At 34.1% G+C, this 24,377-nt stretch overlaps 2 protein-coding genes, 1 long non-coding RNA gene and 1 other non-coding gene across 10 annotated transcripts; 2 read left to right on the top strand and 2 right to left on the bottom strand.

Annotated features, from left to right (window-relative positions):
• Positions 1 to 7,251: 7,251 nt before the first annotated feature.
• On the top strand, positions 7,252 to 8,113 carry LOC110905047. The gene is made up of 2 exons (XM_022150933.2): positions 7,252 to 7,717; positions 7,801 to 8,113. The coding sequence occupies exons 1-2, from the start codon at positions 7,562 to 7,564 to the stop codon at positions 7,978 to 7,980; spliced, it is 336 nt and encodes a 111-aa protein (XP_022006625.1). The 5' UTR covers positions 7,252 to 7,561; the 3' UTR covers positions 7,981 to 8,113.
• A 3,315-nt stretch (positions 8,114 to 11,428) lies between these two features.
• Positions 11,429 to 12,147, bottom strand: LOC110905046 (pectinesterase inhibitor 7). Its single transcript, XM_022150932.2, has one exon. The coding sequence runs from the start codon at positions 12,115 to 12,117 to the stop codon at positions 11,485 to 11,487; it is 633 nt and encodes a 210-aa protein (XP_022006624.1). The 5' UTR covers positions 12,118 to 12,147; the 3' UTR covers positions 11,429 to 11,484.
• A 5,742-nt stretch (positions 12,148 to 17,889) lies between these two features.
• On the top strand, positions 17,890 to 17,962 carry TRNAK-UUU. Its single transcript has one exon. It is a non-coding gene; the product is annotated as a tRNA-Lys (tRNA).
• Positions 17,963 to 18,058: 96 nt separating this feature from the next.
• LOC110905045 lies at positions 18,059 to 22,973 on the bottom strand. Of its 7 annotated transcripts, none has more exons than XR_002572873.2 (9): positions 22,510 to 22,970; positions 22,113 to 22,428; positions 21,423 to 21,577; positions 21,232 to 21,285; positions 21,032 to 21,124; positions 20,858 to 20,950; positions 19,603 to 19,646; positions 18,953 to 19,209; positions 18,059 to 18,530 (listed from the first exon to the last, which is right to left on the bottom strand). It is a non-coding gene; the product is annotated as an uncharacterized LOC110905045 (long non-coding RNA). The 7 variants fall into 7 exon arrangements; XR_002572874.2 differs by having other exon boundaries at positions 22,180 to 22,428; positions 22,510 to 22,969; XR_004879896.1 differs by having other exon boundaries at positions 22,205 to 22,428; positions 22,510 to 22,969.
• Positions 22,974 to 24,377: the final 1,404 nt, after the last annotated feature.

The raw sequence follows: 24,377 nt of genomic DNA, 5'->3' as shown, positions 1-24,377 counted from the left end.
TTCCATCACGCGTGAAATATATCACGGAAACAACAATTCACGCGTTGAACTTTGTTGGTGACGGTGGTCTGTTTGCATTTTCCACGTGTGGAAACAAAGTATCACGGGGAAACAAACCCCCACCTCGCTTGCCCTAATAACTGCATTTTATAATCTAGAGTAAATTACGTTTTTGGCCCCTGTGGTTATATCACTTTTACTATATTAGCCCAAAATAAGAATTTTTAACATATGTGCCCCCATGGTCTCTATAACTAACTATTTTAGCCCCTGAGTCTAACCAAACTCCAAACTCTGGTTAATTATTACTCACATGAGAGGCACATGCTGTCTAAAATGGTAATTTCCCCTCCCCTTTTTAATGACACATATTAAAAACAAATTCATTCTCATTTACACCACAAAACCCTTAAATTCCCATCATCTTCTCCAAAAAACCCCAAATCGATTTGGGGGTTTTCTTGGAGAAGATGATGGGAATTTAGGGGTTTTGTGGTGTGAATGAGAATTAATTTGTTTTTAATATGTCATTAAAAAGGGAAGGGGAAATTACCATTTTAGACATCATGTGCTTGTCATGTGAGTAATAATTAACCAGAGTTTGAGATTTGGTTAGACTCAGGGGCCAAAATAGTTAGTTATAGAGACCATGAGGGCACATATGTTAAAAATTCTTATTTTGGACTAATATAGTAAAAGTGATATAACCACAGGGGCCAAAAACGTAATTTACTCTATAATCTATTAGAAAAGTTTCAAATTAATAAATTCATATTCTAAAGGGTTAATAACTGTATTTTATAATCCATTAGAAAAGTTTCAAATTAACAAGTTCATTTATTTAATTCATATGAATTCATTTTGATTAATACAACTTAGTGCAGTAAACGGACAACAAGTTGTGTCGCTACTTTTTTTTTAATACCAAATCTAATATTTTTAAAAACTATATCCATATAGATCTCGGGGTCGTAACATTACTCTACATGACCCTTGGAACTCGACTAAGTACGTACATAGCCTCTGACACAAAGAACCCAAAAGTATCAAAATCAAATAAGATAAACACGTGCTGATTGGTAAGACACACTTTCTCGTGTTTTAAAGCAACCCTTACCTTTAAAAAATAATAAGTAAAAACCCTTTTCGTAGTTGATAACTATTCACATTTTGATACATACATGAAAATATATTAGTTAGGCTAGTAACTCCACATGATTTCACTTCTCGGCGAAATCTAATTCTAGATTTTTAACAAGGTTCTATGACATATGCTTTTACGGCATGTAATAAAAGTTACTTATATCATCTTGTAAAGTTGAAAAAACACAAATGATACAAATTAATTAAGCCTAACATTATCTGTAAGAAGATTTTTCTAATATACAGAAAAACTGTTTGTTCAATGAGTACCTGGCCTAAAGACACATGTATAACAAACTCTTTTTAATATCTATGTCATTGTAATATAGTGATTTTTTTGGGGTGATTTATACACGGTATATATATATATTTCATCAACAATTCCTTTTAATACAATAGAGATTAGAACTAGCTTCAATTTAAGATAACAAATATCAACATTAACAAACGCTTATTTGAATATTATATGAATATGCAAGAAACTCACGTATTCTCTTGTTATTTATGATCTTGATGAATGTAGGATATAAGATATATTTAGAAGTCCAGAGTACACATGTACGAAGTTTGAAATTATAGGTTTGAAAGAGTTTTTATGAGCATAGGTTGTAGTTTTCTTTTATAAAGCAAAAGTCAGCTAACTTTGAAAATTTGAAAAAAGTTTTAAGGGCTTTTCTGATTTAGAAGATGTTTTTACAAATTTGTTCAGAGAAACTTATGTTGGAATTAGTCTTCGAAATGAAAAGTTTACCGATATTTTGGTTTGACCAATCATTTAAAGTTATGATATATATATAAAAAATGTTTGCTTGGTTTATAATAATAATGTGGAAGTTATATAAAATAGTTTGAAGATCTTAAAAAATTGCTAGAAACCAATCGTATACCACTTGATTAGCTTTATTTTACGATGTCTTAGGGCTATCAACTAACTGGATTAATCTGACTTCCGTCGTCAAATCTAAAGCATGAATACGTTCCAACACGAGCATGTCGATAACTGTAATCCGAAACATAATATTCTTCTTTTATACTTTTTGTTTGTTCTTAGGTCTTGACTTTGGTTAGCTTGTGACTTCAGTTGGTTTCTGAGGTTGAAGTGTACAAACATACAAATGTTTATATGTAATATTAATGTCAAATGTCCTTGATTTTTATTATCATCAAAACGAGATGTGTATTTAAATTAGATTTCATGTTTGCACTATATTTTTTGAAGGTAAGGTTATCTTACAAAGTCTCCTGAATCTAACATAATTGATCGGAAAATATAAAACAACGAATCACAAAAAAAAAAAAAAAAAAAAAAAAAACCAAGTAGAAATACACAATGATCTAAACAACAATTCTAAAATCTACAAGCTAAAAATCTAGAAGCGAAAACCTAAATCTAAGATCGTAGAGTTTGACGAGACGGTTTCATTAATGCCGGTAGAATGAGTTCAGTTAAAGTCCGTTTGAACCTTTTTTTATTTTTAATACTATTTGTTTAACCTAATCGTCCACTAGAAAAAAATTGCAATCCTAAAAACATAGAACTAATACAGTTTTAGAAATTTTAACAATTTAAAACATATATAGTTTTAGAAATTTTAAGTTATGCATGCTATAAATAAAAATGAGAGCTTGGTAAATTACTGTAGAGTATAGAAATTAACAAGATTTTTAAGGTAAACTAAACAGAAATATAGAAAATAATACTGAAATTACTGATATAAAAGAAGTATTTATAAGTTTTTAGGTTTTTGAGTTTCGAACTTTTGGCATTTCAACCAAAAAAAAAAAAAAAAACCGTCATCACAATGGCCATCGTTGCATGTATCCATAATTTGGGTGGCCTATGAAAGCAGGATTGATAGGGTTCACGTGGGAATCCTATGAAACAAAGTAACGTGAATGTACAAGATCAATGCAAGAAAGTCAAACAAATCTAAAGCTCCATCTTGACTGCCGTTGATTGCTGCTTGACAAATGCCGCACCTCATGGAATCGTATGAATGATATATCAGAAACAATATTTCATGTTCTTGTCAGCACATCCTCTTTATTTTTTTCATGATTATTCTCGTTAAAATTCTTAATGATCACCTAAGAGGGTCGGCATTTTTTTTGAACGCCATCAAACTCTCTCTATACATATAGGATTTTAGCAAGAAGCTCAACAAGAAAAAAAGGAAAAGATGAAAAAACAAAAGACAATTACAACATGCCAATGTCGCCTAATTAATGACATCAAACTCGATCCATTTCTACCATGACGGTGTAGGAATCTTTGAGCGGTTAGACACCCAAACATAGGCATCCTCTTTGATCAACACGACGGTCTTTTGAACGCAAATGGCCTTCCCTTCGAAAACACCTTCATGTTTCGTGTATGCCATATTCTCCAAACTGTCGCCATCATGATCATATGTATGAGCCTTTTCCAACATTTTGCTACCGGGCCAGCATTTTTTATTTGAACTACAATTCCTAGAATTTTATAGACAATATAATCTACACCTCATAGATTAAAACTTCTGAGACCTTTTGGTTGTGGATCAGAACTACCTACGGATTCGAACCTTTAACTCATAGATGTTTGATCTGTACTTACCTACGAATTCAAAACATTCCATTTATACTTTTCATTCATATATCTTTGATCTGTACTATACTAACTTACGAATTCATTATAGAAAGCTCTCGATCACTTGAGAGTCTTACATCTTAACCACAAATCGTCCCTCAAATTACTTCTCCATACTTCATTACAATTAGTTTATAATAATTTTAAGGTTTTCCACTTGAGCATACTTACAAGTGCTCAGTTTTAAACCTTCTTAGTGAACCTCTTCATGTTCACACCATTGCAGAAGGTTTATTCCATCCTTTTGCCCACACAACTGCTTACTTCCCACTTTAGCAGACATACCTGTGATAGTTTTTATGGTCTCACTGTATCATATGCTTTTTGTGCACTGGCCAGGCAGATAATCCGCATATTAGCCAAATGCCTTCATCTAATCATCACCTTATGCCTGGGTGGGTTTTAGTTACGTGCATTTCTTTCAAATCATTTCTTTATACGACATCATTGTCTTTCGTTTAAAATGTACCCTCCCTTGGGAGATTTTTCCCAACACCATTACCAACGTGTATTAAAATTGTGCACCTGTGGTCAGTCCGTCTTATAACATGCTTGATCTATGTCCTGGATCATATCCTCAAAACATCCTCATTGTCCACTTAAGCTCATCTTACATATACATCACAGTTAGTTTCATTATACATACATGCTTATATTCAGTTCTACCATCGGTTCTTGATCGAATCTTGGATTATACATAATCACAAGATCACACGAGTTTGAGTCCAAGTACTTACCACTTTGTACTTGGTTTCACTCAAACCAGGGCTCTGATACCAACTTGTAACACCCTAAATGTTTTGACCAAAAACGTGCATCGGAAAATACAAACCTTAAAAATTCTTGCTTTATAAACATTCTTAAATACTTAGAAACCATTTTCAATAATTCATTACGAATTTTACATACTTCATTCATACTTATCATTTATGTAATAAAACTCGTATTTAAAGGACTATGTGACCACAATCCCGAACAATCCACGTTCTGACTTGATCTTCAGCCATTTTGCACTTCAAACATGAGTCATTTCACTGATTCCACGAGTTATTCTGTACGGTTTTCTAGTCTTTGAACTTTCTACAGTGATGATGAATTTGATTTTGATGTTGAATTTGTTTGTCATGTTCGTCTAAACTTTGATATAATTGTCCAGATAAGATGACACGTTGATTTGTTTATGACTGATGATATATTTCCTTCTTGTATGATTTTAGTAGTTTAGTATGACAAATTTCTTATGATTCATATGTGTGTATGTTGAAATTGGTTATGATGTTAGTTGTGTGATGATATTGATCTTTTTATGAAGTTATGAATGTTAGATTCAGTATTTTGCAATCTCTAGGTTATATTGATACCCATTAGTCTAGGGCTTGACACTTTAATTGGTAATAGATAGCGAATCGTCATAACTGGTTAAATGCATGTGCTGCTTATGAGAAAGGTTTAGTTAAAATAATCTAGAAACTGATTAGGGTTTTCTAAATGAGTTACCTTGGTATTCGTAATTCGCTCGGTTTATTGATTGCCATGAGCACTAGGCTAGAAATCTTAAATCATAAGAATTCGTATTGTCACTAGCTTTATTGAAATAGGTCTAAAGGTGTGTCTATAGCCTTAACCCTAGTTTGATAAGATTAACCTTACGTGGTATTAGTCTATTTTAGCACTTCGTATGCCATAGGCAAGTTAAGTCTTGGAGTGGTTTAGCAGGACCGCCAATCATCAACCTAAACAGTCTTCGTTGATTCGAGTCTAGGATTGTTATATTTTTTTTTTAACTCTTGGTAGTAATTATCAGTAATTCAAGTAATTAGATCTTAAGTATTAATTTCCATAGTTCATTAGATTAAATATTAAGTAATAGGTTCAGTACTAATAGATTTTGTGTCTACGGATTGATACTTGGGGTACTAACCTAGGCTATACTATAACTATATATTGATAGGTACGCTTGCCTAGAAGATGTGTAGTTAGTATTAATGTTTTTATCCTTAAAACTCGGTTGTGTTCTGTGTCAATTTAATTGTTACTTTCTAAGCACGTCAGTGTGCATCTCATCATTTCAACTCATTTAAATGTGTTTGATCAATTACGTTATTTGTTATGTGAGCCTAAAGGATCAATTTAGTATATCTTCACAATTTGTGGAGTAAGATGCTCCACATGATACAGGTAAGTTAAAATAAATTAATATGTCTAGTAGTGCCAACCTTCAAACTTTTCTCTTGGAGTTCAAAAGGGTGGGTACTTCATCTCGAGTCTTAAGAGACTTGTCTTAAGAGACTTGTCTTAAGAGACTTTTCATCCGTTTACAGACAAAAACGGTTTACAATCCAAGTGAAAGAAGGAAATGAAAAGGAAGAGAAAGAGCGGTCCAGATTTGTTTTTCATGTCGACTTAATGTGTGCAAAAGGTACACGTGCGCACAGACATGTGTGTATATATATGCATCAACAACCCTGAAGGGTCGTTTTGTTCATGGAATCGAAATTTGAAAACTTTCCTTTAGAAATTGTGTTTGGTTGGTTTTTGATGGAATTAGAATCGGAAAACATCCATCCAAATTCCATCAATCAAAGGAATTTAACACGATCCTTCCTGTATTGGAGGGAATTATAAACTTTCCAAATGAATGTTTTAAGATAACCAAAATACCTGCATCTTTCCATTACTCGCCTTCTTATTCTATCTCGGAGTGAGTTATACAAAATAATTTTGTAAATGATTTGTTTTTGCATTCAAATTCCTATAACAATTATACCAACCAAACACAACACTAATTTCTATTAGAATTCATTCAAATTCCTCTCAATTCCCTTCAAACATTCTAATTTTGTTTTAAATATTCCATGAACCAAATGATCCCTGAGTCTACAAAGTCGTCTTGGAAAACTACATATGTCCCCAAGGGCCAAGGGTGTCAGATTGTATAAAATAATGCTTCATTGTTCAATTATAAATGCATTTTTATTTAATGGACAATTCATACCCTACTAAAACATAGTTTTCTTTATATTAAATATTAAATAATAGATAATAGATGAACACAATAAATATTAAATTAAAAAGCGTACAAATCTTTGATTTTGAAGTGTTTTATTCAATTAAAATCAAAGCATATTAACGATGTTTTGATTTAACATCACTGATTAAAACTTTGAATATATTGTAAGTTGAATCAATACTCAAAGAAAAATAAGGAGAACAAGATGCATTTAACAAAAGCAACCTTTATATGGCAAAGAATATATGCTTAGTGAAAGAGAAAAAATGAGGGACAGTGGGTATATCGATCGACCATTTTTATCCACTTAAGCACTATTCCTAGTTTGTAGATATATATGAAAAGGTATATATGCTTAGCGAAAGAGAAAAAATGAGGGACAGTGGGTATATCGATTGACGATCATGCTTAGAAATATAGGCTATAAATAGAGCCTGAGTTGATGAATAAATAAATGCAAGTAAGCAAGATCCGAAAACAAAACAAATAACCTCACACATACTAATATATAAACTCTAAGTTAATGGGTACTAATGTGTTTGGCAAGCCTGTGACAAAGGGGAATAGGATGGAGAGGGCACTTGAGGCTTTAAACAATCCGAACGCAGATGGCAAGCGCAATCAAGCGCTTGCCTATGTGAGGCAAATGAAAAGAAACTGGGGGAATGGAGTTTCCACACTAGGTATCTTTTATAATGCTACTGGTGAAGCCATGATTTTTACTCAAGAGAACTCCTGGTACGGAAGAATCTATAGTTCGTATCCCATGAGGGTTCAGAATGGGCAGTGGGGTGCGTTTTTTCATGTCAATCGTGGGTGTAGCTTCTGGCTCTGTTGGATTTGTGGTGTATCGTGTTAGGGTTGACGATACAAAATTCTGCAACCAGCTAATTTCTTGGTCGACCCCTTGGAGACAATCGAGATATAACAACCAAGTAAGTATACATGTACATCTACACATGTTTGTATGTATGCATGTAAATTAATTGTGTTAAAATTTGGTATATGTTGTGTGCAGGCCTACTGTAACATCTTTGATAATGGAAAGGTTGATGCAGCTTATGAGGTCTACCAAAAAATGGATGCCATTGATAGTCGACAAGATGTTGTTACAAAGAAAGGAATGATGATAGCAACAAAAATTGAATTGGGCACTTCTCCTATATACGAAGCCGAATTCAGTCGTGAGGGGTGTTAAATGGGTCATGTTCATGTTTGGCAGGTCAAATCTGACATGGAGTGGAACATTAGACATAAATTAAGTCACTTCTCTCTTATAGTTTTGACATAAAAACTCAAATCACTTAATAACATTTTAAAAAATTATGAAACTAAGCACGTTAACCCATGAAACTAAACACGTTAACACATGAAAATCTCGTCAACGATGAATTAATGGGGTGCCATATTGATAAATATAAAATTAATAGTTTAAGTACCTGTGTGTTACACAGGTTATTCAAAGGAAATTATATAACTTAATAGTGTTGAAATAAACTTCGAAAAATTCAAACAAAAAAAAAAGTGTTCTGAATAGGAAGCAACATCAGAATCAGTTTTTGATTTAAAAAATAAACAAAGTTTAGGAAAATTAGGAGCACTGAATCAAATACTTTCAAATAAAAAAACAAATTTAAGTTTTTCGTTAAACTCATATTGGATGAAGAAGGGAATACGAGTCTAAAGGTCAAATAAGGAATCAAACAAAATAAAAAAGGTTGAAATCTTTGAAGCAGATCATAATGGACGAAAGGGATTTTAATGGCAAGTTTTAGTTGAGCAAAATTTTGACTTTTGTGAAAGTCAATATTCAGATTATATTTGTGACAGTTTATTTTTGAAAGTGGGTTCAAAAGGAAACAACAAAGAAATATCAGATTTAATATTTAAAATATTTTGCATGAATTAGCATTTAATAAGGAACATTAATATTTTTTATATAGTTATTAAAAATTCAGAATTTAGTATTTTGAACTTAAGAATTTTCGCATCTCATAACATTCATGATCAACATCCCGCTGCAACGCGCGGGCTTACACCAACTCGTTAAATACAATTATTAAATAAAGTCAAATGAAACATTCTTATTGGTTGAAATTTCATCTTTTTTCTTTTTACAAATAGTTTCTTCTCATTTGAACCCTCCACTATTTTTTTTGAACTATATAGTGGAGGGTTCAAATGAGAAGAAAAATTGTACAAATAAAAAGAATAAGTTCTAAACTAATAGAAAAACTCCATTTTACTTCATTTAATATGTGTATTTAATGTTTTTGAAAAGGTCATATAGGCAAATTTATAATTATAATTAATTACCTAACTAATTAAATTTGGAACTTCCTTTTAAATATACTCTTTCAAAATAAAATAATTTATGGTGAATGACAATTTTCGACATGTGTAGGATAAATTTCGATATGTGTAGGGTAAATTCCGGTAAGTGTAAGATATATGTAGGATAAATTTTGAAATGTGTAGGATAAAATGTTTTTGTTTTATTAATGAGACATAACATAATCATGGGAGGAGATATAAACTATTTAATGTTTTACCATTATGTTTTTTTCTTCTTTTTTTCTTCTCACATTAAATTTTTTCTCAAATGAACCTTCCTCATTCGTTTAATAAAGTTATATTATATCAATGTGTTAACCCTTCTTAAATTTCTTTTATTATTTCTTATACTCTATTTAACCTATTTATACTTATATTTAAAATTCTAAATTAAGTTGTAATTAAGAATGTTATTTTTTGACAATCTATTTATTCGTTTTTATGGTTTGTTTACATAACTTTTGTTGAAAACGAAATAGTATACGCAATAGAGTATCTCTCTTATATCGTAAGCTATGTGTGTGTTAGTATTGTACTGTACCGTGACGACAAAACTGTACCTTACCAAGAATATCGATGCCACATGGATTTCGACTAAACAATATCGATGTTGATGTCGGTACTACTAGAAGCGTTACTGATACACAGATTGCGACGTGCTTATTTTTATTTAAATATATATCTCATTAGAATTGAAGTTTTATTCACAACATTGTCGTTGGGATCGTAAGTTATAGCGAGTGTGGGTATGGTACGAAAATCGTGACCAACCAAACTAATACCGTCTCAACAATATCGCTATCATCGCGATTCCGACCGAACAACATCAGTATCGGTATCAATACAATGTGAATTGTTAGTAATATTCGTTTTTATAATTTTGATCAACGTAAAACCGTATCGCCATCCTTTTGGGTATATGATGACTCTTACAATTGCTATACTGAGTGTTGGGAACTGTATCAGTATCGTAAGGAATCAAACCGATGTCGAATAAATTCCCGCTGCAACGCGCGAGGACTATTACTAATTAAGATTAAACATCAAGGTTAGGCTAGGCTTTCTTTTATTGTGCCTAAACTTTTAAACAATTTGGGTTTAAAATTTTTAAACAGGTTGGGCCATTGTCAAAATTTTAAACAAAATAGCCCACAAATTCAAATATATAGATTTTATTATATATAAATCATAGTCTCTTTTCAATGGTATAATATATTTTATAATATATAAATCATAGTATCTCTTTCGAATGGTATAATACAACACCATTCGTAATGGTTAATGTCTTATAAGTGACATTTTCCGTTACATAAGCCTCGTTACGTCATTCAAAAAATGTTGATGTGTAAACAAATAAAATTATATTTTATTCAACCAGTATATTATATAGTTTTATTAAACTATACTTGATGCATGGCAATATATCATTGCATTTGTCGTTCAGAACTCGGAGTTGTTTCAACAAGTAGAAAAAACACACACCATTCTTTAACAATATCACTATTAACCAAATGAACAAAAAATAACTAAAAATGAATCGAGGGGGACTTTGTACAACACACTTTTAATCTAGACATCAATATTTACTATTATTTATAATTTATTTGAATATCAATTTTCCCGTAAAAAGTGTAAATGACTCGAATAGTCAGCTTTTATATTCTGCTTTCAAACTTTTTTCTTGTTTATCCGTCTGAATTCTGAAATAGAAAAAAAAATAGGAGTGACATGGCCCACCCGTCCCATATAATGAATTGACAATCGTCCGTAGCTTTATAGCCTAGTGACATCTTAGGAGTGAGATAATGCTTTAGGACCAATAGGTCATGGGTTCGATTCCTGCAAGGGGGTTTTTCCCCATATTTATTGGGTTTCCTCCTGAATTGATGTATAGACATTATGTCTAGTGGAGATGGATATGATCGAGTGATTCTACTGTTAGCACAATTATACACCAGTGGACCGTCAGTGATCCAAATTTACCGTTAAAAATGAATTGAAAATCAATGCACATATTCGTAAATCACAACAATAATAATCTACGATTTTTCTATTTTTCTTTTGTTGCATGACACAACAAGATATAATAATAACATCAATCTCAAACTTACATCATCAACCCTAAATATTTTCCACCCTTTAGGGATACACCAATACTACATACCTAGCCTAACTAAAACATAAATCCACACAAATAAAATTATTTTATATTTTTATATATTACAATAAAGCAGCAATATATGCCACTAGCTTTTCCTCAACTACCTTTTTTTTTTTTTTTAAAGGTAACTACCATTAACACACACAAAAGCTATTGGCATATATTGATGCTTTATTACTTAACTTAAATAATCTTGCTAATACTTCATCAAGTGGAAGAAATATTATTAATAAGGGATAATGCAATGCTTGTTAACTCTGCAACATTCACTATATACCTTCTAATGCTCTCCTTCATCTTCCCATCATTTTCTTCAAACCCATCCATACATGTATCCTCATCAGTCAATGCTGCACTCACCCAAGTCTTCACATTCTCCATATTCTCCTCAAAATCCGGACCCTCCATTTCCTTCATCGCCACCATTGATTTCTTCATCTCATCCACCGAATCACTCATGTTTTCCAAACAATCCGCCACTGCCTGCCCGTCTCTCGTACTCAAGTCCCGCCCTTTCGACAATCCCCGTACAACTTTCGACGTAGATTTCGCACTTTTCAAACTCTCAGTTAGCGCCGCATTGGCTAGTGCCATAGGGTTTTTTCGAATATTCGCGGCATAAGGGGAAAGCGTTTTGTAGCACAAGTCCGCGTACTTTGTGGTTTGACAAGAGGCCTTGATAAAATCTTTGTATGTGTCTAAATTAGTTTCGGTTTTGGTTTTGGTTTTGGTTTTGGTTTCGGTTAGTCGTGAAGTTGCATGGATGGTGATGAAGTTGTGTGAAAGAAATATTGAGAGGATGGCAAAAAGTGGTAGCATGTAACAAGTGAAAGGTTGCATTTTGCCTAAGGACTAAGGTACCTTGTGGGTGGTACGTGTGATATATCATTTATATAGGTCTTTATAACTATTAAAATAATATAAATAAAAAATTAGTATAAAGTTAAAAAAGGGTACTATCCTACACGTGAACTGGTTGTCAAAGATCATTGATAAACTACGTGATCATGTGATTCCTGTTCCTCTCTCTGTCATTCTGTGGTTCATCAATCTCTTACAACAACATTAAACTTTTATTAAATTTTGACTAAAATGGACGGATAGTCCCTGTGGTTTGCAAAATAACACCTATAGTCCTTAATTTTTGAAAATTACATCGATGCTCCTTGAGGTTTGACAGTTTGTTACTCGGATAGTCTCTGAAGTGGATGACGGTTAGTTTTCTCCATTAAGTGGATGTGAAATGACAAATTTACCCTTCATCTTCTTCACTCTATAAAAACAAAACAACCCCACTCCTGGGTGGGGGGAAACAGAGAGAAAGGTTGGGGGTGGGTGGGGTTGTTTTGTTTTTATAGAGTGGAAAAGATGAAGGGTAAATTTGTCATTTCACATCTATTTAACGGAGAAAACTAACCGTCATCTACTCCAAGGACTATCCGAGTAACAAACTGTTAAACCACAGGTATCACCGGTATAATTTCCAAAAGTTAAGGACTATAGGTATTATTTTGTAAAACCATAAGGACTAATCGTGCATTTTACTGTTAAATTTTTGTCCGGTAACAAATAACCAACAAATTAAACCCATAAAAGACTATTTTACCCTTAGATGTGTGATTTTAAAAAAGACTTATATTATGTGTAACAATAACAAGGCCATTGAGTTGTATGGATGCCAGGTCATATTTCCAATGATACTTGAATTATATATATATTTTTGGTTAGATTCTACCCAATAAATGCATATGAACATGCCAGTTTTTCCTCCTGGATTGTAGACCAAGCATGCAAGTCGACACCCTTGCATTCACATCTTCACCTTTTAATGTATAAAACTTATCCACTAATATATGTTGGCTAAAGGTATACAATTTGCATATTCTAGGACCTACCAGCCAGATCTTTTGCAAAAGAAACAGGTCGGTATTTCACATGTAATAATGTTTCGTTCTCGTGAATTAACATATATTCGGTTAATCATCGACAAATCTAAGCAATAAATATTAAATAGTTATCAAGAACGTCCACATGGCTTTCTACAAGTATGGAATGTCTTCACTTAGACTAAATCAAGGGCGAAGGATTTAAGGGGCGGGGAGGGGCGCCCGTCCCCCGAACTTTTCGGTCAGTAGTGTTATATATGTACGTTTTGTATAGGATTTTGTAGGTATATACGTTTTCGACCCCCCAGTTTTATAAAAAAATAGGTATACATGTTTTCGACCCCCCGGTTTTAGTTTTTTTATTTATATAGCCCAAATAAAATATTTAATTATTCCAAATATTATAGCCCAAATCATTATATTTGGTAGAATACTAGAATGTATATTATATAACCCAACTCAAATCATTATATAGCCCAACTTAAAAGGCCACCCTATAAAAAAAACAAAAAACTCAAATTCGTTTACTTTGGGACATCGGCCAGAAGAACAGAAGCCACAAGCCAGAACTGCAGAAGGGGGGGAGGGGTGGGGGGGAACGCAGGTTCCAGAACTGTTCGACTTCAGCTTCTTGTTCGAGAACAAAAGCCAAAACACTGCTCGTTGTTGTGCTCTTGTACTCTTGTTCGACTTCTTCAATCTTCATAAGGTTAAATGTATGTGTTTTTTATCTTTAGGTTTAATTTAGGACTGCAATTTATGTGATTTAGGTTGAAATTAGGGGTGAAATTGTTTTGAATTTTTGCCCTAAACTTGTTGAATCTTTCTATAAGTATGTCTAATTTTATTTGTTTAATCTTATTGTGATTTGATTTTAGATAGAAATTCGAGTTTGAAATTTAGGGTGATTTGTTAACTTCTTTTGTTGTTAGATTATGCTTTGTGGAAGAATAAAATGATAACTTCTTTTTTAATGTTTGAGAACGTTTTTCATTTGATATTAATGTTTGACCCGACCTGACCCGAATCGAATCACCGACGTCTGACCCGAACATACACCTCGAAACTACGCGATAAACTTTTTTTTAGGTCCGTTACTTTCCGACCCCCCGAACTTTTTTTTCAAGCTTCGCCACTGGACTAAATGTAGTGGTTTAACATTTTTTAAAACAAAGGTTGTCAAGATACCACTTACTAGATGGATGGGACTCGGCGGCCGCAACCACGGCTAAAAAGTGTAATGACAAATGTCATACCACTGTCACGTAAATGAAACCTACCATTTTACAATTGTAGTGGTTTAATTTAAAGTTGAATAAAAGAAATAAATAAAAAAATTGGTGATTAGTTGCGGCGGTGGACCTATCACTAATCACCCATCTCAACTTCAACTTTCATGCTTATTAAAGGCTTAGCGAGAAGGGCCTTGACGCCCACATGACGGTTTTTATCGCAGAGTTTGGTTGAGGTGGTGTGGGCATGCCGGCATGGCACCCACCCGTGTGTTACGCCAGAGAGTTCCACTCTTGTAGTGGCACGACGACTGTCAAGTGACAGTCGGCGGTATGGTTTCCCCGGGGGAACACCCAAGGCAAACTCTGAAGCTAGCGTGAGCACGGTTAAAACAAAATAGACTGGCCGGAGTTGGCAACAGGGCCCTCCAATTTAGAGAGCACGAAAGCCAATACAAGAAAGTCGACGTTACAAAAATAAATAATTAAACAACTACGTAAACCTAAAATAAACCTAAAATCCCCCCATATAAGACCGTGGGGTATGGTGGGGTGAGGGTTTGGGGCATGGGTTGACACGTGGACTTCGAGCCCCCCCCCCTCCCGCTCGTGAGTGACGTGTTGGGTCGGTATGGCGGGGCGTGGCTAGCCCTCGTGGGTTGGCCAGTTTTATTAAAATTAAAAAAAAAGCCTAAAATTAAAAAACACACAAAATAAAAAAAACCTAAAAATATTATTAAATTTTCCTAAAAATTACAAAATTCTACAAAAAAAGGATTACAAAATTAAAAAAAAAAAAGCCTAAAACGTTAGGTAGATTTCGAAAAGGGCGAGCTTGTCAAACCGCTTCCGCTCCTTGCCCCGGAACTCGATGTTGGCCACCGCCACCCGGTCTTCGTGACTTATATCATCTCCCGGGACACTGTCGTAGTAGGCTTTAAAACGATCGAGCTTCGGTCGTAACTCACGCCACTTGTGTTGGCACGCGTTTAAATTGTGCTGGTCGTTCCCCACGCTGTGCCGGTAGCTAGCGAAAGCTTCCGGCCAGTAACGGGTCTCACTGGGTTGGCGGCCCTTCATCACGTCCACGACGCTCGTGACAAGTGCTAGCTCTTCCTCGTGCGTCCAAGAGGCCATCGATCAAGTGTGTGTGGGTAGCGGGTTCGGGTAGGTGGAGTGAAGGGTTGGGGTAGCGATGTGGACAGGCGGTGGAGTTGGGGGTTTTATAACGACTTGGGTGAACCGTTTGGCTTGGGCAAACGGTTATTTTTTAAATTTTAAACATAACCGCTATGACCTAGCCAACCAGCCAATGAGAGCCGGCCACTAAGGACCTCTAGGCATGCCCAACGCTTGGGCTGAAACCCCCGCCCAAGGGGCCACGCCGAAACCCAAGCCCACCTGTGGTGATTTAGGCGTTTGTACCCAACCCCCGCCCCATACCCCATAGTCTAATATAACCTGGACGTCGGCTGATTGAAAAGGCATATTTTACGGATCTTGGTTTGGATTTTGTTTGGAACTGATGGGTACCTTTGAAAGTAAACTTTCTCTCGTGACGGCTAGTTCTGGACAGGCTTCCAACGGCAGTGGATCTGAGACGCAGAAATGTACAGATTCCATCAGTGTTATGCAGGATGTGTGATGAGTATGATGAAGATGCCAACCATCTTTTCGTGTCGTGTGGTATAGCCCAACAAATCTGGGAGTTCGTTACAAGCTGGTGCAGGATGAGCCATATTTATATCCTGGAATTAAAAGACTATCTCAAGGTGCAGAATCGTTGTCGCGGCTCCGGAAAATGGCGAAAGATGGTATCATCTATAATTCAGACTACTTTACGGGTGATTTGGAAAAACCGTAATGACGTCGTGTTCAACAACAAACAACCCAATTTGGCGAAAATAAAGGAAGAAATTAGAACTTATGGGTTTCTATGGATCAAGCATAGAGCAAAGTGTCAAGACTTAAACGTGGGAAGATTGGTGTAGTTTTGTTTTACATAGTATGGGGGTTTGATTTTTTTTTTTTTTTTTTATCTCTGGTGGTCTATGTATCCGGCCGGTATAACGTTTTTGTTGTTCGGTTTTGTTTAATCAATAATAATATTTGTTTGCCGTTCAAAAAAAAAAAAAATAACCTCGACGTCTGGAGATTAATGTGAACTGATGTTGCCTGAGCCTCTCACTGTCAAATAAGTATTACCTTTATAAAAGATTCCTGACAGGAGTTGTGTGCTTTGGGATGCCGATGGGACTTGTCAAGAGTCAAAAGTGAGCATTCACACAACAATATACCGTTGCATTGTATGAGATACAACCTTAGGGTATAAGGAGTGGTTAAACACTTTAAAGTAGCAAACCAAAAAACCGACCAATCAGAGCGTGCCATGTCAATTAGGCAAAAGTGTTTAAACTTTGCTGAAAATTGTTGGCAGTGGTTTAAACACTTGCTGAGTGGTAAACTATTTTTTTAAAAAAAAAGGAAAAAATTATGATTGATTGAGATAGGAATGGACCCCACCCACAATATCCCCTCTCTCTCTCTCTCTCTCACTACCCTCTCTCATGTTACCGACCGGCAAACCTTTACCGATTTTGTTTGTTTGCCGCGTACCGACATAGTCGGCGGCGGTGTTTGCCGATCGGCAAACATCTTTGCCGACCTTCACCGCGTCCCACACCGTATACCCTTAGGGTGTAGGGAGTGGTTAAACACTTTGGAGTGACAAACCAAAAAACCGACCAATCAGGGCGCGCCATGTCAATCAGTCAAAAGTGTTTAAACTTTGGTGAAAAGTGTTGGCAATGGTTTAAACACTTGGTGAAGTGGTAAACTATTTTTTAAAAAAAAAGGAAAAAGGTGTAATTGGTTGAGATAGGAATGGACCCCACCCACAATACCCTCTCTCTCTCCTTCCTCCCCTCACCGAATCGTCAAACCATCACCGATTTGGTAAACTTTGAGTGGCAAACTAGTGTTGGCGGCGGTGTTTACCGAGTGGTAAACTAGTTTGCCACTCTTTGCCGATCACCACACCGTACACCCTTAAAGTTATATCTTCTTGAAACAAACAACTATGTGATTTCCCTTAAAAAAACATTTTGCTAGCTAATTAACTTTTATAAATTAGAATAACAGAATAGACCCTATTTTTCAAGTTTAATATACCAAACTGATCACTCAATGATTATTTTTAGCATCCTCGATCTGTTGTTAGCTCGGAATTGCGAAGCATTTCGTCTTGTGACATGTTTCATAAAACTAAATGTATTTTAGGTAGGGAAAACAATATTTAAAAAAAAAAAAAAAAAAAAACAAGTAGAACAATGTTATCCACATTGAATAAAGTTTTTACTTGAAAGTTTCGTCGAGCAACGGGATTAAGCATTTAACAGTCAAATAATTAAAAACAAAAAACATACGCAAACTAAACTTAAATAAATATTGTAGCTATATCTTCTAATAATATATCTATTAAATATTCTTTCAAAGCCGTTCTAGCTCAGTTGGTAGAGCGCGTGGCTTTTAACCACGTGGTCGTGGGTTCGAGTCCCACGGATGGCGGTTTTTTGTTTATTAATTTTGCGGTTTTCATGCAAGGTATGTTCTGACTATCTCTGGCTGTATAAATTAAAATTTTAATATCTTGTATTTTGTATATAATCGAAAATCAAAATTGTATATTGCTCGTTTCATGACGTTATTAACCAAACTACTGGACTGGATCAGTTTAGTACTAAACAGATATCTAATTGTCCATAAAAGCCCAAATCAATCTAGCGGGCTTCCAAAAAGTAATAACGTAAACTAGGCCTTTGGCAGTTTGGGCCATCACTAGTAGTTTGTTGCAATTTGAAATAGTGAAAGATCATAATTATATATATATATGGAACCCATTAAGTGGGAGTTATTGGTGAAATCAATATCATCCGTTCGATTATGCTGAGATTAAATCTGGGCCGTATAAACTCTTAATTTTAACTGCTGTTGACATCAGTTCTGAGCAGTTCTGAGCAGTTGTGAGCAGCACCATCCCACGTTTGAGCAGTTTCTGTCCATGTTCCTAAACTGAACCGAACAGCAGTTCTGAGCAGCACTATCCCACTATTGAGCAGTTTTTCTGTCCATGTTCCTACATAATGAACCGAACAGCAGTTAAATCCATTTTTTTGGCATGTTTTGGGACAAATCATTTCAGGGTTTTGATTTAAATCGTAGAAAATAAAACTAATAATGATCCTCTATCCATGTTCCTACATAATGAACCGAACAGCAGTTAAATCCATTTTTTTGGCATGTTTTGTGACAAATCATTTCAGGGTTTTGATTTAAATCGTAGAAAATAAAACTAATAATGATCCTCTATTCATTTTTTGTCAAAATCGTAGGCACAATGAACCGAACAGCAGTTAAATCCATTTTTTTGGCATGTTTTGTGACAAGTCATTTCAGGGTTTTGATTTAAATCGTAGAAAATCGTAGAAAATAGTGTATGTCTGACATCAAGTTCTGTTGTCGGTTATCTGATCTACAAACCCATTAAGTGGAAGTTACCTTTGAAATCCATCTCGACCGTCGGATCATGCTGAGATTAAATCTCAGCCCTTTAAACTCCCAAAAATAACCACTCTAATGGAGGTTATTTGCAGTTTTCTGCTGGTGGTTTTGCTCCAGAAATCTAGGCCCATGATCTCCACTCCTCTTGCAAGTTTTCTCCTTATTTTTAGACTCATTATCTCCAAACCAACTACTTCAATCTTCCTAGAAATCTGGGTCGGTTGAGGTGATCTTCTGCTATATAATGCACCTGCCTGTAACAAGTTCAAACATATTCGATCAAGCATTTCAGCAAAAAAAATGAAGCAAAGTATAACTGAACTCGAACTAGGCGACCAAAAGTGTTCTACCAATGAAAATCAACCTCCGTTAGCAACTTTATCGGGCACTTCAGCAAAGGTTAGTAAAAGCATTTGTTTACAAACCTGCTACTGTCCCTATCCATACACTAAACATTTGTATTGATTTTGTTGTTTTAGGAGATCAACGTCAACAATTTGACTGATGCGGATCAGAATCCGTTCATAAAAAGTGGACCAGGATGTTATCAGGTTTTTATTTGATACTCTTAATATAAACATATTAATCTTGATATTTCTATCATCAACAATTTTGATTGATTTTTTATTTTAGGAAATGAAACTTACCAGTCTGGATGATGAGCAGCAGAAAATGTTGGTTCATAATGAACCTGCATGTAATCAGGTTAATACCGTTAATTTAAACTTATAACTCTTGATATGTTCATGATCATCAATTTTCATTGATTTCTTATTTCAGGAAATGGGACTTGCCAATTTGGATGATGAGCAGAAAACAATAAAAAAACATGGAGCAGCTTGTGATGAGATATCTATTTCCAAACTATAAATTTCCAAATTTTTGTTGCTTTGATGGTTGTAAGATGTGTATTGGGTGTTTTTCAAAAAAAAAGTTGTTTTTTTTAAGTTTTAACCCAAAGGTTTTTATGTTTCTCATTTTAAACCTTTTGACATTTTTAGTTTTAATCTAAAGTTTTATTATTATTATTGTTATTTATTATTTTTTATTATTATTATTGTTATTTATTATTATTATTTATTATTATTATTAAAACTTATTATTATTATTATTATTACTATTATTATTATTATTATTATAATTACTATAACTATTATTACTGTTATTACTATTATTATTATTATTATTATTTTATTGTTATTTTTATTAGTATTATTAATACTATTATTACTATTACTATTATTACTGTTATTATAATTATTATTATTTTTAATACTTTTTAATAGTATTATTATTATTATTATTATTATAATTATTATAACTATTATTACTGTTATTACTATTATTATTATTATTATTATTATTATTATTATTATTATTATTATTAGTACTATTAGTACTATTATTACTATTATTATTACTATTATTATTATTATTATAATTACTGTTATTACTATTATTATTATTATTATTACTATTAGTACTATTATTACTATTATTACTATTATTATTATTATTATTATTATTATTATTATAATTACTATAACTATTATTACTGTTATTACTATTATTATTATTATTATTATTACTATTAGTACTATTAGTACTATTATTACTATTATTATTATTATTATTATTATTATTATTATTATAATTACTATAACTATTATTACTGTTATTACTATTATTATTATTATTATTATTACTATTAGTACTATTATTACTATTATTATTATTATTATTATTATTATTATTATTATTATTTTGCCACCACTGATTAAATCCAATAGATTTAAAGGTAGAGTTGCAATTTAGTTGACCACACACTTCAGGAAATTAAAAAGTTTGACCCGGCAACTTATATGGATCAAGAAACATATAAGAATAGATAAACGAGCCGACCTTTCCATCATACTCTTGCCTAAGCAACACTTCAGGAGCAATGTATGCTGATGTACCAACCGTAGACTTTGGCTGTGAATGCAGCACTGAAGACTACAATACAACATAGAGAAAAGTCAAACCCATATGAACTTTGACCAACAATGTGATGGTGTAGATTATAAAGAAAACTACCTTGGAATATCCGAAATCACAAATCTTCAAACGAGGAGCAGGACTTCCGTCCAACAACGTGTTCTCTAGCTTCAAATCACGGTGACAAACTTGCTTCAATCATGAAAAACAAAAAAAATTAATAAATAAATAATCGAGCTAAAAATAACTCACAAAAAGCATGAAAAAAGAGAATATTGGAATATAGAAGTTTCAAATACCATAGAGTGACAATAGCTGACTCCAGAAATCAGTTGTTGAAAGAAGAATCGGGCCTGAAAGAATCGACAAAAGTAAGCATTCGCAAGAAAGAAAGAAACAACGGCAACTAACACCTTATGATATTGACAAAACAACGACAACCTCATCCTCATTGAATCGACCCGCGTTGCAAATTCGATCAAACAGTTACCTGGTGTTCTTCTTTCCGTAAGGCTTTCTTGCAGGTGGTATTCCAGTTGAATTTTCCATGTTAGATAATTCCACTTCTTAATTATCATCATCATCATCATCATCAGAACTTACATCTTCCAATCAAGCAAGATCATCATCTTCAACAGAGACCATCTAAAAATTGCCAGAGTAACAAATAGATGTATATGAAAAACATAATAAAGGATCAAGTTGTAAATTTTCGACAATAAACACGAAAGTAAAAAACGTTGGCCGACTCTTCTCAATTTTAGTGACGATCTAAGATCCCATTCAACTGGCCTTCAACCGGCCTGAGCATTCAATCCCATTCAACCAGCCTTAGCATTCAATTCCATCGAATCAATTAGAGTCTGGCAAATTAAAGCGACAAAGACAGAGCCCTTTTGTAACTAAGGATCTTAAACTTATGAGTGTGGTGAGGGTAGTTTCAAGTGGTGTGCGAATCACATAAGTAATTCAAGAATGTTCCGATGTGTGCCTAAATGTTAGTCAAGTTTAGTTTCCAATTATTAATAAGAAAGTGTAACAACTTGCTTATCCATAACTTTGATAATCGCTTCAAACACACATATTAAACACTTGAGTACCACATTTTAACTAATAAATTCAAAACCCAAAACCCCCCACCAGATTTGGGGAAAATAAAACAAACAAAAGAATGATAAACCTTAAAGAGTTTATCACCACAAAGACCAGCATCTTCAAGAGCCATTTCATGAGCAACAATGCCATACCCAAACAATCATTAGACACCCGAACCTGTAACGAAGCTACTTGACCCGAAACGAGACCTGAACAACCCGCTGAAACGACACCCGAAATTGCTAATTTTGACCGGGTTAACTGTTGACCGTTCCTGAATCTGATCCGTAAGTCACGAAGCCGTACCGAATAAAATCTGAAATCTGAATCTAAGCACTAGAACCAAATTTGAACTTTAACGAAGCTCTGGCGGCAGCCACCACCGCCGTCGGGTGTCTTCACTGCCACCATCATCGTCATCAGTCATCAACAACCAAACAATCAATCTTAAAAAAATAACAGAAACGTGGAGAGGGTTTTACCGGTGAACCTGTCGGAAGGAATTAAAGTCGCCGCCACCCTCCCCCGTGTGCTGTAGCCATGTCTGACGACCACCACCATCATCACCGCCGGTAAGTCGGTCGCCGGCTCCTCCGATACGTTTTACCTGAAAAACAGTTGTCGGAATCCATTGACGCCGCCCTTGCTGCTTCTGTTGCCGTGACATAGGTTATCGGTCCCTCTCCTGTTCTCCGATCTCTCTCTCTCTCTCTCTCTTTGGACAGGGTAGCGGTGTGTGCGACGGGTTAAGATGAAGATGGAGCTTGGGGTTGTGTGGGTTGACATGCCAGCAAGCACGGGACCCCGGTAGCCGGCCGGTAACCGGCACCGGTCGCAATCATCGGACAGAGAAAGCAGAGGGGTGAAAGGGGATGTCGGCTGCTGATGGTGTTGGATGTTTTAGGGTTTGTAGTAACACAAAAGGAGTGTACACTGACTTGGTTTATTAAATGGGGTTGGGCCCAAGTGTAAATCCTTTTGATTTATTAGGTTATAGATTATGAGCCCAATTATTATTTTCTATTTCCATTTTTTTATGCATCACGTTATAATTATAATTATATTTTATAATTTTCTTTAAAAGGTAAATGATAGCATGTTACGTTTCATTCTCAAACTTAAGTGTTGGAATTAAAATATGCTAAATGATAGTATGATACATTTCATTCTCAAACTTAATTGTTGGAATTAAAACAAAATCTGATTTCTTTCAAATCATGCTTTATTGGTGAACAAGAAAAGGTGAAATTTATTTATTTAAATATAATTCAAGAGGTGACATTCCCATATAAAACTAAATCGATAAAAAGAAAACTTTTCAATGAAAATGATACAAAATTACCAAATAATAAATTGACCTCAATTTGAATTATGTATAGCAGCCCAAAGGCACAATAAGTATAATATTCGTAAAGGGATTAAATTATGTTTTTATAATAAAATAATATGTTAACCTTAATTTGAATTCGTATAAGTTAGAAATTTTCAAATCAATATCTTCAACTACTATAATTATAACAACACATTCAATTTTTGTTTTTGTCATATAACATTAAAGTTGTACGTCTAATTGATAATGGATGTGCATTCCATCGTTGACTATTTTTCATCTCTCACACAATACGGAGTTTGGTATACCGTTACCTTCGTTTGGGTCGAGTTTGTTTTGTCTATCGCTGGTGAAAACAAATTATTGGTTATCTTTCTCGATCAAGCCGTAAGTGTCATTTTTCTTTCTTTGTAAATACAAATTTATTTCTTACTTAAATCACTTAAAATCTCTTCATCTTTCAGAGACAAAAAGTAGCAACATTCATCCCAGCATCTTTAATTCACTTTTACGATGACATGAATTTGGTTGGCAACATGTTTGTATTAAGTCGTTTCCAAATTGAAAACTTCGGATACAAAGAGTGGCCAAAACATCAAAGGCACATCTTGGTTTTTGGTGACTTCAAGATCGTAATTAGTGAATATACTAAACTTATTCCATTCTTGAGCCATGTCCCAAGAGGGTTAAAGAGGACGATCCAAAAGCCGAAAAAAGGCCATCTTTGAGGTTAAAGAGGACGATCCAAAAGCCGAAAAAATTGAGGGAGTAAACCATGTTTGACTGTTATAACACTTTCCCACAGTGGTGCCTACCGTTTACTTTTGCATTAAAATGACACCATTTCATGTTTTGTCACTCTGTCATTTTTATTTTATATTGTTGTGTGGTTGTACACTGTTCACGTTCGTTTTCCTTTTATAAGTTAAAAATGGTGCTTTTGTTTATAATGTTGTTTAGATTTGTGTCAACTTAATGTGGGTGTTTGAGATTGCTTATTTTGAGCTCCTTTTAAGTTTT

Source organism: Helianthus annuus, chromosome 14 (genome assembly GCF_002127325.2).
Source record: "Helianthus annuus cultivar XRQ/B chromosome 14, HanXRQr2.0-SUNRISE, whole genome shotgun sequence".
NCBI classification, from domain to species: domain Eukaryota; kingdom Viridiplantae; phylum Streptophyta; class Magnoliopsida; order Asterales; family Asteraceae; genus Helianthus; species Helianthus annuus.
This window is presented reverse-complemented; position numbering and strand designations above follow the sequence as displayed.

Coding starts and splice junctions, on each gene's coding strand:
- LOC110905047 (XM_022150933.2), top strand. CDS start 7,562: ATGGGCAGTGGGGTGCGTTTTTTCATGTCAATCGTGGGTGTAGCTTCT. Junction 7,718..7,800: donor AATCGAGATATAACAACCAA/GTAAGTATACAT, acceptor TGTTGTGTGCAG/GCCTACTGTAACATCTTTGA.
- LOC110905046 (XM_022150932.2), bottom strand. CDS start 12,117: ATGCAACCTTTCACTTGTTACATGCTACCACTTTTTGCCATCCTCTCA.